The 13,696-nt window shown below is 37.1% G+C and overlaps 1 protein-coding gene across 3 annotated transcripts; it reads left to right on the top strand.

The window, feature by feature from the left end:
• Positions 1–1,364: 1,364 nt before the first annotated feature.
• LOC145960486 (uncharacterized) lies at positions 1,365–13,415 on the top strand. 3 transcript variants are annotated; one of them, XM_083079996.1, is made up of 4 exons: positions 1,365–1,950; positions 5,582–6,085; positions 8,027–8,104; positions 10,956–13,415. In XM_083079996.1, the coding sequence occupies exons 3-4, from the start codon at positions 8,027–8,029 to the stop codon at positions 12,099–12,101; spliced, it is 1,224 nt and encodes a 407-aa protein (XP_082936122.1). In that variant the 5' UTR covers positions 1,365–1,950; positions 5,582–6,085; the 3' UTR covers positions 12,102–13,415. The 3 variants fall into 3 exon arrangements, with proteins under 3 accessions (XP_082936122.1, XP_082936121.1, XP_082936119.1); XM_083079995.1 differs by having other exon boundaries at positions 5,582–6,104; XM_083079993.1 differs by lacking the exon at positions 5,582–6,085 and having other exon boundaries at positions 1,367–2,248.
• The last annotated feature ends 281 nt before the right edge of the window (positions 13,416–13,696 follow it).

Below are 13,696 nucleotides of genomic sequence, written 5' to 3'. Positions count from 1 at the left end.
TTTATCTTAATTTTAAATTATTTACGTGTTCTATTTTACAATTAAATTTTATATAGAAGAAAGAATCTTGAACAAAAAATAGGAATGGTTATTTTCAATAGTATAGCTATAGTATAGATGATTAGGAACACGATGATTAGGAAAAACACTCCGGCAGACAGGTGGCTCCAATTTCATAATGTCAGCAATATTTGTCAGTTTTAAATTTAGAATTTTAGTTTAGAATTTTATTAATTGCCGGTTAATTAATCGATTTTTATAACTTCAGGTGAATATTATATCATGTTCCGACGCGATGGAAATTTTATGCTAGTAAAAATAATTTTCATTTCACGTGTTTTTGAAATATCATTCGGAATAGATAAATATGAGAAAAACATCGTGCTTTGAGGGGAAATAATTATAGAAAATCTTGAAAACCTATACAAGCGAGCGATCGAGCACGTCATAAGCATCGAATTTATTTATCATCTGAGAGCGCAATCCGAGATTGCCACGTGTTATCATGATCGTCCTTCGAAAGATGTATCTCGAGAATCATCTCATTACATATGTAATGTAAATGCGTTCATGTCAAATCATACAAAAACGCATAGTCGATGTCTTTCGCATAAATGTCATAATCTAAATAGCAAATTATTATGTAAAGCAAACTGCTATAAATTGTTTTCTTGAAACAAAGTTTCAACATATGGTCGTTGTCACCTGTTGAAAGTGTTTCCCACGTTATTGTTTGTTCGAAAGAATAATACGAAAATGCATATTTAATGCGTGATGTGAAATAAGTCGACATTATAGAAAAAAAGATAAATCACTATCGAGCGACTAACAATTTTTTTTCTTTTAATGATTGATTACATCTGAAATTTGTAATACATTAAAAAATTAGTCTCATCAGTCGAGATTATTCTTCCTTATATCATCGAAAATTTCAAAAAAGTTACTTAAAAGAAATAAAAGAAAACTTGTAGATTTCTTTTAACATTATTCTTCTGATATAAAAAAAATTATTAAAAAAAAACTTTAACAATAATTACAACATACAAAATGGAGAGCTAGTTTATGATAATATAATTTTTGTACACTATGATATTCAAATCAAATCAATCAGTCTGTCTTTGAAGTACTGGAAATTTTATAAATAACACTCTTTTGTTCTTTCGGCTTTAGCCGTCAATTTTTGGATCAATATATCATTGAAAAAATATAATCTGCAGTAGAGATCGTAAATCTTTATTTCTAAAAAAAAACAAAAAGAAAGAATATATCACAAAGAGTCTACTTTAAGAATCTGAATCCATATGTCGTAGGTAGATATCTAAGATTCACAAAGGGTAGGAGAAGATACAAAGAAAGGAGTAGAGGAAAAGATAAGTGGAAAGGGTAAAGCGTTGAAGCCCCTCCCTCGTCAACCCCCACCGCGAAGTGTAGAAGGATTATCCGGTCGTCCAGCAAAATCCCCACCAAAGCTACGACAGGACCGCAACCCACCTGTACCACTTGGATAGTGCCGATCCGACGCACAGTATGCCTATAAGGCCCATTCGAGAAACACTTACGAGAGCGAGCCGTGCCGCACGGCAAACGAGCGAGCGAGCGGAAACTCGATCCAAGTGGGACCGTGGAAAATAAATGTGCAGAAGTGGGGGCCGATTCAAGAATCGACGTGGACACCCTCACCTACCAAAGTCATTCACCTAACGGTCATCGGCGCGTCAAGAGTCTTCATTTTCTTCCGTTATCCGGTCGCACCAGTCGCGAGAATTTGCACTCGCCGTCGTCGGTTCGCGACCTTTTGCACGAAACTAGTCACGGCAAGGTGCAATCAAGAGGCACGGACTGGTGCGGTTCAACTTGAGGTTCAAACTGTTGGATGTTGTTAATAGTGATTTCTCTTCGATGTCGAGCGGATATCTTTTCGGATAGAAAATTTGACACATTATAATAACGGTAAGAGACCTTACTTAGAGATGTATACATTGTGGAAAATATCCTGCTAAGTGTGTTTGATCGACTGTGGAATTTTGTGTCGTGTTGCTCTTATGTGATCCCCTGGAGACAATGAACAACAATCGTCGATGTCTTGTGTCTTGTCAAATGCGAATGTTGAGGTGACCAGTGGCGAAGAGCGCCACTTTCTGGAAGACTTGCCTTCGAAGATTAGTAGTGATTCAGAATAGAATCCGGCTAAGCCAAATCAATGCTGAATGCTGTTTACATCTGCCGTTGATTCATCGCAACAACAAAAGTAAGTAATATTTCATAATAATATTGTCGTTTCATTGAATTAAGAATCTGTTTCACACCAATATCGGAGCAAAATTTTTAATGCAGCGTTCGGTTAGTTTTAGAAAATTGTTGAAAAATATCTAAATAAACATCAAATAACATACATGAAAAAATAGAATTAACTATGAGAAAAGATAGATTTATTTACAGCCGCGAGAAAATCATAGCGAATCATAGCAAACATAACGGTTTTGACTCGGTAAAGTTGTCTGATAAAACTTTTGATCGATTAAAATTATCGATATGATCGCAATTCATCAATTCTTTCGTATTCGATACAATCTTAATGCTATCGAGTCGCTTAGTGCCTCGAAATCGACGATCGAGAACGCGAGAGCGATGAGAATTTGCTTCGGAATCGTTTCGTCGCGGATTAGATGCCGTGATGAATTCTCACTCGTGACTTGTCAATTCTGACAGACGCGCGTGCATTCGCAAAATTGTCTGTCATCGTAAACCGTAGCATTTGTCCGCGACTTCATACAAGCCGCGACAAATCGTCCGCATGTCGATCGAGCGTCGGTTGCGATATATAGAATAGAATCGGAAACATCGTCATCGCACACGCAGGCCGATGCGAAGGCCGGAATTGGCGGAACGCACGTTGCGAAACGTCGCTCCGTTTCGAAAGAACGGAAGTTGTTCTTCGCAAACTGGAGCGCCGCTGCGCCGTTCGCTGAGATGAGGTTGCGAGATGCCGGAACCGCTTCCTCGCAGGCCGATCGATCGCCGCATCGATTGGCGTTTGAGCGAAATTCTCGATCAATTCGGATGGACGTGCACGTGCGAGTGATGGACTGATATTTGGAATGGTACCGAGCGGCCTGTAATCAATAGCAAGATGAATCGCCGTCGGCCGCCGCTGATGACTATATACATGTTGCAAATCTTACGTAGCTATATATGTCAAGTTTTTTCATTCGAAAGGACAAAGAATTCCTCTTTGTTATTTAATAACACATCATTTGTGTTTTTCAGTTTTTGACCTCCCATAAAAACAAGTAATAAAAATATATCCATCTTTTTACATTCTTGCCGCGTTCGTGTTAAAAAAAATTCCATTACTGCATTATTAATATTTATTTCTTCGTTAATCATTATTCGCTTCAATAAAACTGATTTACAATAATTAAAAAGTAGAAGCGCAGTTTTTTACAATTTTATAAAAAGATGCAATATGCAATAGAAAGAGAAAAAAAATGATAATATATTTTCATGATATACACGCTACATGTGATAGTTCGAAAATTTTTAAACGCTTTTTTTCAAGAACGATTTTTAAAGATTTATTTTAAGGACTTTAAGGACAAACTTTTTAAAGAGGAGTTCATAGTTCGAAACATCTGTCCCTTCACATCGCCTTGAAAATTCCGAGTATCAGGTTTTTAGAAAAATTTCAGCTATTACAGTGCGTAGTGATTTTCACAATATAATAGACAAAAGAATTTTAATGGTTTATTTCTGAATACTTCTTGGATTCTAACCGCAAAATTTGGGATCAGTTAAAATAAGTCTTTTGGAAAGAATCGCGTTCTGGACTTTTTGTTATTATCATATCTTTGAAAGAATATTTTTTTCTACAAGAAAAAGCGTAGTATTAGATTCATTTTTTATTTAGCCACATCAATAGCAATTCAGCGAAAAGGATGAATATGAGGTGAGGATGAGTTTTTTCTTTTTTTCGTTAGGCTCATGTTTCTCGTTTATTTGACCGAAAACGTGAAAGTCTATTTTTCGGCGATGAAAGACACAGTGGGTGGTTGTTTGTAGAGAATATCGGCATATGAAAAAAGAAAAATATGACATGGCCCGCAGGAATTGCAACGATCAAATGCTTTGCGACCATCCTGACAGATGCGCATCAAATGTCTCGCAGTCACCGTCGATGATCATCGGACAGAGACTTTGCGATTCGCGGGAGTCGTTACGATTCTCACGGCTCGCTCGGATCTGCGCAACAATCGCGCAAGGTCAGGCCTCGTGGCGGTCCCCGACGATCTTGGCGATGATCGTTGCCGCCGAGATCCGCTCTCGACGATAATACACGCCGAGTCTCGTCGTCGGTAGACAGGATTGCCGAGAGACGAGTGCTTATTACGGAGCACCTTTGCGTCCGCACGAGCGGGCCGCCGATCGGCGGCGAATCGAAGATCGGGTCGCCTTTTATTATTATCCAGATTCGTGTCCGGGTGTCTCGAGAAGAGTGACTCGCTTTCGCGGGAACGCTTCGTTGCGACAATCGTAAAAATCGATATAACTTAGCGAACGAACAATAAACGAACAGGATATCCATCTTAAAGAGCCCAGATTCTTTCGCTGTTATGAGGAAACGATCCTCGGGAAATTGGAGGAAAGACAATACGTAGCTCGCGATAATAGCTCGTAATTTGTAATACCGCGCGAGCTATTACGATTAGCGAGCCGTGAATCAGCTGTTTGCATGCACCGACTAAGGCGGATAGAGATCGGCGTAACAAGCACGCGGCAACCACTTACGTTGTCAAGTGTAATTGTAAAATTCCCGATTACGCCGAATAATTCTCGCGAATCGAGAAGACATAGGAAGGAATAGATAGCGTTTATTAATTACCTAGGCAAAACCAACGATTTCATTTATAGAAATATTATGTATAGCTAATAAGAATCACCTTTCACTATTGGCGTTTTTATGTCTTTTGTCAAGATTTTTCAATTAAATTTTTAAATATTTTTAATAATGATTACTTTATTTTATACATAATATTTCAATTTATTCCTTCATGGCATGCAATCTTCTTCTTCTCTCTGCTTCTTCAAATCTGCGGTCGCTTTTCTTGGGTGCGTATTTTAATTTGTTTATTTTGTTTCACATTATTATTTTTCTATGCATTTTAATTTATTTGTTACGTTATTGCTTATTTACTTCTACCTATTCTATCTATGCTATCTAACAAACTTCTTGCTGTAGTTATGTTTTGTAAGTTACAGATTTTTTTGATTATTAGGTCTTGTAGCAATGGTATTATAGTCATCTCGCCTTTTGCATGCACCTATTGATTTATAATTTTTTTTGTAAGTAACCTTACTATCTTAATATGTTTGCACTCAATAAAGTTATTACTATTAATAGTTGCATGTGATTTTTTACATTTTGAATATTATTGATTTATATTGCAAAGTAATTAGTATATAAAGTAAATGGACGAAATATTTCTATATAATCAATTGATTATATTTCATAATTTGACATTTCTATTTGTTTTATTTGTTTAATATTATAATTATTTATATTTTGCGGTTATTTTTTTTTCAGCGGAATCTAATTCACTAACCTCGTTCGATTTTATCTGACGATATTGTATGTATCTTGTTGCGACACCTCAACACGACACAATATCATTTAAACATCGCGATTGCATCGACGTGGAACGCATGGGCATCCACCGAATGAGATTTACCTGTTACCGGATGTACTCTACCTCTATTAACACAGGTTGCCATTGATCAGGCGTCGGAGCCTTGTTGGGCCTTGTTGAGCCATTTTATCAAAACGAAAGCCAGTCCCTATTTATAAGGAATGCACAAAGAATACATTTTGTAAATAGATAGGGCAGGTCCTTCTCCCTCCCTCCTGCAACTCATTAGTGAATAATATACTAAATAATTTGATTAAAATTGAGAAATACTCGTTTAATAACCAAATCGATCATCGATATCAACGAATAAAGAATGCGATACGTCCAGTTTTTCCACATATTAGAGAAGTATTTCAAGCAGGAAGTATTTGGGAACAGTAGACGATCACACTTTAAGAGAAGTATGTGCACACTGAGAACGTAAGACATAAAATAAAATAAATTATTAATTGTTAATATAAATCAATTTATAACGTAAACTATTAATTGTCGATATAAATCAATTTATAACATATAACATGATTGTAACGTGGTTTTGTGCTGTGTGTGTGTAACGCGATGGGAAGTAAGCATGCGAACGCAGATAAGTGAAAAAATACAAATGCGGAATTGTGCGGTACGTACAAGCGTAAACCTGTAGAATATACCGCGGCAGAAACGGCGGCATCCGCGAATGACAAGTGTCAACGACTGTTGGGTGTAGGTCAGGAGAGAGAGACTCCGTTGATCAAACAACGTGGATGTCTCTTCCATTAGTTGAGATTTACTTTCCCATTTAGCGACAGTCCGTCACGTATGAAAGTCGTCGGAGATGGGCACAGTTGTGCCCTCGGGCCGTGGTACAAGCATCTAGGTCACCGCTATTGTCCCATATATTCGTGATCTTCTGACATTTTGTTTAAAAAATAAATAAATAAGTAAATAAAATAAAAGCCGGAGAGACGTCGCGAGTGGACGAGTTCGAAAAAGGAAAAACGATAGAAATAAAAGAGAACAAGGAACATTTCGGAGTAGGAGTCGATTGTCTCTGTTTCGGAACGTGGCATCGCTTCGCTGGCCTACACAAATGCACGTTATGCAAGGGAGGAATAAAAGCGACGAGGTGTGAAAACGAGACCGCGGAGCCACGGTCCGTTTTCTGGACGATCGGCCAAAGAAGGCGAAAGGAGCCGGCTCGGCGGAACCGGCGCGAGAAAGAGAGACAGAAAACACGACTGAGGGGAAAAAAGCAAGCGCAAGAGTTTTCCGCTCGTTGAACGTAACACGCACCGCTTTGCCACGATCCAGCGATTCGCGTGCGCGCGCGCGCGCGCGCGAGCTGCACTGCAAAGCGGCGCATTATGCAACGCGCCTCTTCTCTTACTCAATCGCGCGCTCGATCGGTGTAGGCGCACGATAAAGATTGCATCGCCGACTTGTCAAACGTACGTGTATCTTCGGTCGATCCACTTTCCGTTTCCGTCGCGTAGGAAGTGATTCGTTAGAGAAACATCGCAATATCGTTGAGTTTTATGCTATTGCAACAACTTGCATTAATTAGGTTTTTATAATTTCGGTATCTAATCTATCAGTTTCTAATGTCTTTTCATGATATACATTTATAAGTCATGTATTTACTGAATATTTAATACAAAAATGAAGATATAAAATTTGAAGAGAAGCGTAGAAATAATGACTAAATAAATTGTTTAGCGTAGGGCAAAATTGAATAAATTTTGCTATGGGGGTGTCTCTTCTTCTCGACTTTACTTATTATTTTAGGGTACTGTCTATATATTATTATTGTATAAAAATAGTGGATCATTTAATAGATACAATTTATTTTCAAATATTATATAATTTCGCATATGTAATTAACTGATAAAATTTTAATTATTGCATACATTGTCCTACGCTGTCAGCAAGAAACGCGTTTAATTCTTATACGAAAAAACAAATTTCCACATCTGATAAAATTTAGGAAATAAAACGACAAATAATATACACACACGCACAAAATGTACACATAACTTGTTACAGAAATCACGAAAAGAGTAAAAAGTACAATTATTATATTTTATTCATCTTCTTGTTTTACTTTGATCATTATGAACAATACATAAACTATTAAATATGATGAAAGATTAATGTTAAATAGCAAGTTTTATCTTAATCTCTTTTTGAAAATGAGAAAATATTTTTCTAAGAAATTGAAATTTTTTACTTCAATCTCTGAGATAATATATGTATAGCATTTTTACGAAATATACACTAATTCATACACAGCTCTAGTTGCTTAATGTAACTAGAAATCGCTACAATACAATTTGTTGCAATTGTTTAGCTATTGTTTTCTCTTGCAGATGAACCAACAGTGCAAGGTATGCGGCGAACCAGCGGCTGGCTTCCACTTTGGCGCGTTCACCTGCGAGGGCTGCAAGGTAAATCTTGCCATTTAATATTAAAATCTTTCTGTCTCTTCCTCTCAACTTCAGAATATTATTACGTTGAAAATTATCGATTAAAAAGTTGATTAAGTTTTCTAGCTTCGCTTAAATTTAATAACTCATAACATCTTGCGCTATAATTTTTGGAAAATGATTATTTGGTTTAAAAAACTAAATTCTAAATTCTTCTAAATATAAATAATATCTGCAATGAGCTCTAACTATAAACTAATTGACATAAATTAAGTAAACATAAATAAACACTAAATTAAATAAAATAGAAAGAATGATATAAAATCAAGTCCAAACTCGTTTCTTTACATAATGTGATCGGGATATCCGCAAACGAAGAATCGCTCTATCGAATCGAGAAATAACGAGCATGAAGGAAATCGATCTCGCCGTGAAAAAAGCACGGCACGTTTGTGACCGAGAGAGGAGAACCTCGCTCCTGATCAATCGGTCTAATAGCGAAGTTTTCCTCGGTGGCTCGTTCGCACTTTTTCTCGGTCGAAGCGACACGCTGCGCCGAACGGGGCGACGCTCTTTCCCGTGGTTTCGCAAAGGCCCATAGCGGCAGGTCGGCAAGCGAGCGGTCGCTTTCACGAGTAGCTCCGTAGCTCCGAGGTTAAACGTTCGGTCAGGCATGCGTGTCAACCTGGCTCGAGGGGGTCCAAAAACGGCAAGCATACGCGCGCGATTCGATTAAAAAATGACGAACACCGGGCGGCATCAGCGTCGAATCGCTCGCTCGAGAAGCGTGAAGCGAGAAAAACGAGACCGGTAGCGGCGGGGAAGAGCCTGGGGATTGCGCAGAGGAGGGAGAACTGACATGCTACGATGGGCCTGAAAACGAAAATAACGAAACGAAACAATGTCGTGCTGACGTAACCGTGAACTAGGGCGGAAACAATCGTGGCGGACAAGTGCGAAGCACCGGAAGCCGGCGTCTCGAGGCGGCACAGTGATCGGAACGAGAAAGGGGGCTCCCCTTCACGCGTGTGTCCGGTGTGAGATTCTCTCTTTTCTTTTTTTTTGTAAAATTCTTTAACGATTGTAATTAAACTCTTTCACGCGTAGAATTATAGATGTCATAGCAAAGTATTGCGAAAAGGCGTGCGAGAAATATAATAGAATTAGAAGAAAATTAAAAAAAAAAGGAAAACTAACTTTACTTCAAGGAATAATAAACCTTGGCTTATTAGCCCTGCTTTCCTCTAAGTATTCAATATTTAATGATGCGAGATAACGTATCACATAATTAAAATTTTCCAAATTCATTAATTTCTTTCTCGCGAATAGATATATTAAAACAAACTTCCCAAAGATTCAATAATCGTCCAAAGCTAGTACTACGAAACGAGCTAGTGCTACTTGAAATGGCTTTCAAGTAGGGCTGTTTGCATAACTTTGTGCACGACGAATGAAGGGGGCGTGCGGCTGGAAAGAGGGGGGCACGTAATAACGGTAGCATTTTCTCAATTGTGTCATCACTTCTGAAGCGTCGCGCGTTCCTTTTCTTACTCGCGTAAGCGACGTCGGCAAGAAGGTGGAGGACAAGCGACGACGTCGACGGCGAAAATAAGTGGAACGCGATGCCGGCCCATAGGTCTCGGCAATCCGCGCATCGGGACCACCAGGCCGCAGGAAGAGCTCGTTTCCAGGACAAACGAACCAGAAACGATTAATAATATAGCGTGCGTACGGGCAGAAAAAGCGAAAGTGGACAACGCGGTCGCGCGGGCGTCCCTTTAAACGCTCGACGATTCGCGATGTGACAGTCTGTTGTGCGCCGAGCGACATATTAATCGCCGACGATTGAGAAATTCTAGCTGTCAATTCAACCGAAACTGTTGTCTCGCAACGATCCGGTTGTAAAAGAAGCAACATTTCGCAATAACGATACGTTTGAAACTATTATAAAACGATTATTTAAGCTTTTATAAAAATAATTGGTGTATTAAATACCATAAAATCTTCTCTACATACGACGAAATTGGCAAATTTTTCTAAAATTATCTTTAAAATAAAGAAAATAAAATTCACTTATATCTCGATCGAAATATTATATGTATTATATTATACGGTAATTTTATATGCGTTTTCTCGTATGCAAAAAAGGAGGAAAGAGAAAGAAGCACATAGACATATTGTTGCTCGTGACACGAAAGCAACGAGCACGGTGTCGGAATCACGTGGAATTGCACCATTTGGGCAATTAGCACGAGAACAACAGGCCGCACGCGCCTCCGACCGTCGACCTCACCGCACTCCCCTGGCACTCGCACGCCATGAATGAGACAACGAGAGCGTACGGTTACACGCTAACAACTCCGACGTTACGTACCTGTTACAAGTGTTACAATGCCGTTGCAGTATTGTGCCGCTGGTTTCCAAGCCTTTCGTCTCTCGTCGCAGTCTTGACTGAAACGTGGCTCACATGATGATTCCGATACCGATTTGACAAGTCGATAGTAACTGATAATGTCTTCAATAGAAACAGCGCAATGTACCTGTAAAAAAATAGACAATAACAAAAATTAAGCAAATGTATTTTTAATAAAAATTACGTGGCGATTAATTTAATTTAGCTGATTAATGTAATTGTCATAATCAAGGAGATTTCGTTATTTCCCCAAAATATTGCTAATGAATACGTTTCGAGCTTTTTTTATATCATACAAATAACATATACTATAATTAAAATTTGATATTTTACAAATAGAATTAAATTTTTAAATTTTTCATATAATATATTCTTTTCTGAAAGATGATTTAATATCGCACGTCCTATGATGTATATTGTATTCTGTTAGTGCTAATTGATTAATGATTCTTGTTGCAGTCATTCTTTGGGCGCTCATACAATAACCTGAATAGTATCGCCGAATGCAAGAATGGTGGCGAGTGCGTGATAAACAAGAAAAATCGTACCGCGTGCAAAGCCTGTCGCTTAAGAAAATGTCTCCACGTCGGCATGTCCAAGTCCGGTTCACGATACGGCCGCAGATCAAACTGGTTTAAAATTCACTGTCTCTTACAGCAGCAACAACAACAACAAATAGAACAACAACAACAGCAGCAGCAGCAACATCATTATCAGCCGGCTATTCTCACTCGACAACAGTTGCCGCATCAGCTCTCGCAACAGCAACCAACGAGCTCTCCTATTCATGGTAGCCAACGCAAGGACGAAACCATGATGCTCAGTCTAGACGATTACAAGAATTCGAACTCGCCTAGCATCAGCTCGCCTGAGTCTCACAACAGCGATAGCTCCGTCGAGGTCTCCGAGAAGAGAGCGGTTTTCATCGGACACCCGAGTTTCCGACCACTGCACCCGTCACTGCAGTTGCAGCAGCCCGTGGCTGATCTATCCGTCTTGAGCAAGGAAATGATAAGTCTAGCAAATCCGCTGGGCTTCTCACTCGGTAATATGTCGTTGCTGCCATCAGCTTTTCTGCAGCCGCCCGGTCTTACCATGTTTTCCCCTTATGCTCATATCTACGCGTCGCATCACGGTGCGTCCCATCCCCTCGTGACGAATCACCCATCCAGCATGTTGCGGCGCTCCCCGGTGCCGACGAACGATGAGAACGACAGTCCTGCGACATCCACCGTGACATCAGCATCGACGACAGCGACGATCGGATCAAGAGTCTTGACGTCGTCTATCAACGAGAATGATTTTTGCGAAAGGAACAATAATAACGATCGATTTTGCTTGGACACGGTTCTGAAGAGCGAAAGAACGTTGTCGGAGAGATCACCGACTCCGAAGGAAGTGCGAACTTCCGAGGACGAATCATTCGAATGCAGTTCGGAACGAGAAGACGTCTGTCAGCCGTTACAGGATAATCCAATGGATCTTTCCATGAAAACCATCGCGATACCTGTAAACAATAATTTGCAAGATGATGAAATAGAAAACGCCAGCGACACAGAGAGTTCATCTGCGAAAAAACCAATAGATTTAACGACGAGGTCCTAAAGTTTAAAAGAAACTTTATTAGAAAAAACGAGAACGCTTAAAAATTGGAAAATAAAGATTTATTTGGTCTTAATTTCGCTAGTGTGTAAGATGATCCAATAGGAACAAAATATCTAAATATCTCCATTGCAATTGAAAAGTGAAAAAAATATCTGTCCAAGTCGAAATTTTGCTCCTATTTTTCAATTTAAAATTTTTCACATTTATTCTAAAGGATGCCAATAGATTGATAATTTATACAGAAGTTGAACTCTCTCTCCTACTTTGTACTTTAAATAAGGTAAGTAAACAGTTTCCCATTCAAAGGTAAAGAAGAGTTTTTAACGAAACTATAGGTTAAATAGTTTTGAAAAAACATAATCTGTTTAAAATATCAAAATGTTGAATTGAAAATTGAGATAAAAAAATAGAAGAAAACTTTCGACTCAAGTAAAGGAAAAGTTTTGCACAATTTCAAAATGCAACTTTATTGTAAACTTTTCCCTCAGATATTTTTTTAGCCTTAAAAACAACGAAGATATTTTAGTGCTTCATCATTTTTAGTAAATCATTCTCTATATAAGATTTATAGATATATAGTGTAATTTTTGTATCTTATGATTATTTTATCATTTATATAAAGAATTTAATTGTCATAAGTAACAAGATTTAATATTTAGTTTATGCACATATACGCATACAATCTTAAATTAATATACATATATGTATATAACACACACATATATACTATATACACATAGTATATATTTTTATATATACATAATTTATATTAATATTTATTTTATTTATATGTCGCAAACTCTTTATATAATTTTAACCTTCTTTCAAAAAAGTATGACATAAATAAATGTATATATACGATATATATATGAAGAAGATGATGGGACATACATATGTGTATGGTATAATATGTGTATTGACATGGTGTATGTATGTCTTATCATATTCTTTCAAATATAAAAACAATTTTGAATTTATTCGATAATATAAGCATGTTTTTAGGTAGAACATAATAGATATATTTATATTTATTTTTGTTATACGATCAGTTTAGATAAGTTTTTTTCTTGCGTACCTATTAATTACATTTTTATTGTTGGATTACATCAATTAACTCTTTAACTATGGATATGTATTCATACTCGCCGTCTATATTGACGACAACCGTAGTTAAAGAATGAAATAAAATAATTTATTAAATAAAATCAAAGACTTCTTGTACATTAAAAAGTAGATCTATTCAATATTCTATTCTATTCAATATTCTTGTTATATGATGTCGAAGATTAAAGAATATATTTTCTCGAAAAAAAAGACATACATTTCATAATTTTATAAAATGTATATACATTTAGATATACATGTGTATATACATATATATATATATATATATATATATATATATATATATATATATATATATATATATATATATATATATATACACATGTAACATATATATTTTATAATTTTTTGCAGCATTTCAAATTTTTTGACTATATTTGTCGTCTACATTTTGTATTTAAACAAGAAGAAAGATATAATAGATATAAAGAATAAATAAAAAGAAATACCGCATACTTGAATGTATTTCT

Source organism: Camponotus vicinus, unplaced genomic scaffold (assembly GCF_025532165.1).
Source record: "Camponotus vicinus isolate PSW18456_S1 unplaced genomic scaffold, iyCamVici1.0 SCAF_10, whole genome shotgun sequence".
Taxonomy (NCBI): Eukaryota; Metazoa; Arthropoda; class Insecta; order Hymenoptera; family Formicidae; genus Camponotus; species Camponotus vicinus.
The sequence above is the reverse complement of the archived record's forward strand: the minus strand, read 5'-3'. Positions and strand labels throughout refer to the sequence as shown.

What these genes read in the sequence shown, in the direction of transcription:
- LOC145960486 (XM_083079996.1), top strand. Translation starts at nt 8,027, where the DNA reads ATGAACCAACAGTGCAAGGTATGCGGCGAACCAGCGGCTGGCTTCCAC. An exon ending in TCACCTGCGAGGGCTGCAAG is followed by an intron (nt 8,105 to 10,955) that starts GTAAATCTTGCC and finishes TTCTTGTTGCAG; the next exon opens with TCATTCTTTGGGCGCTCATA.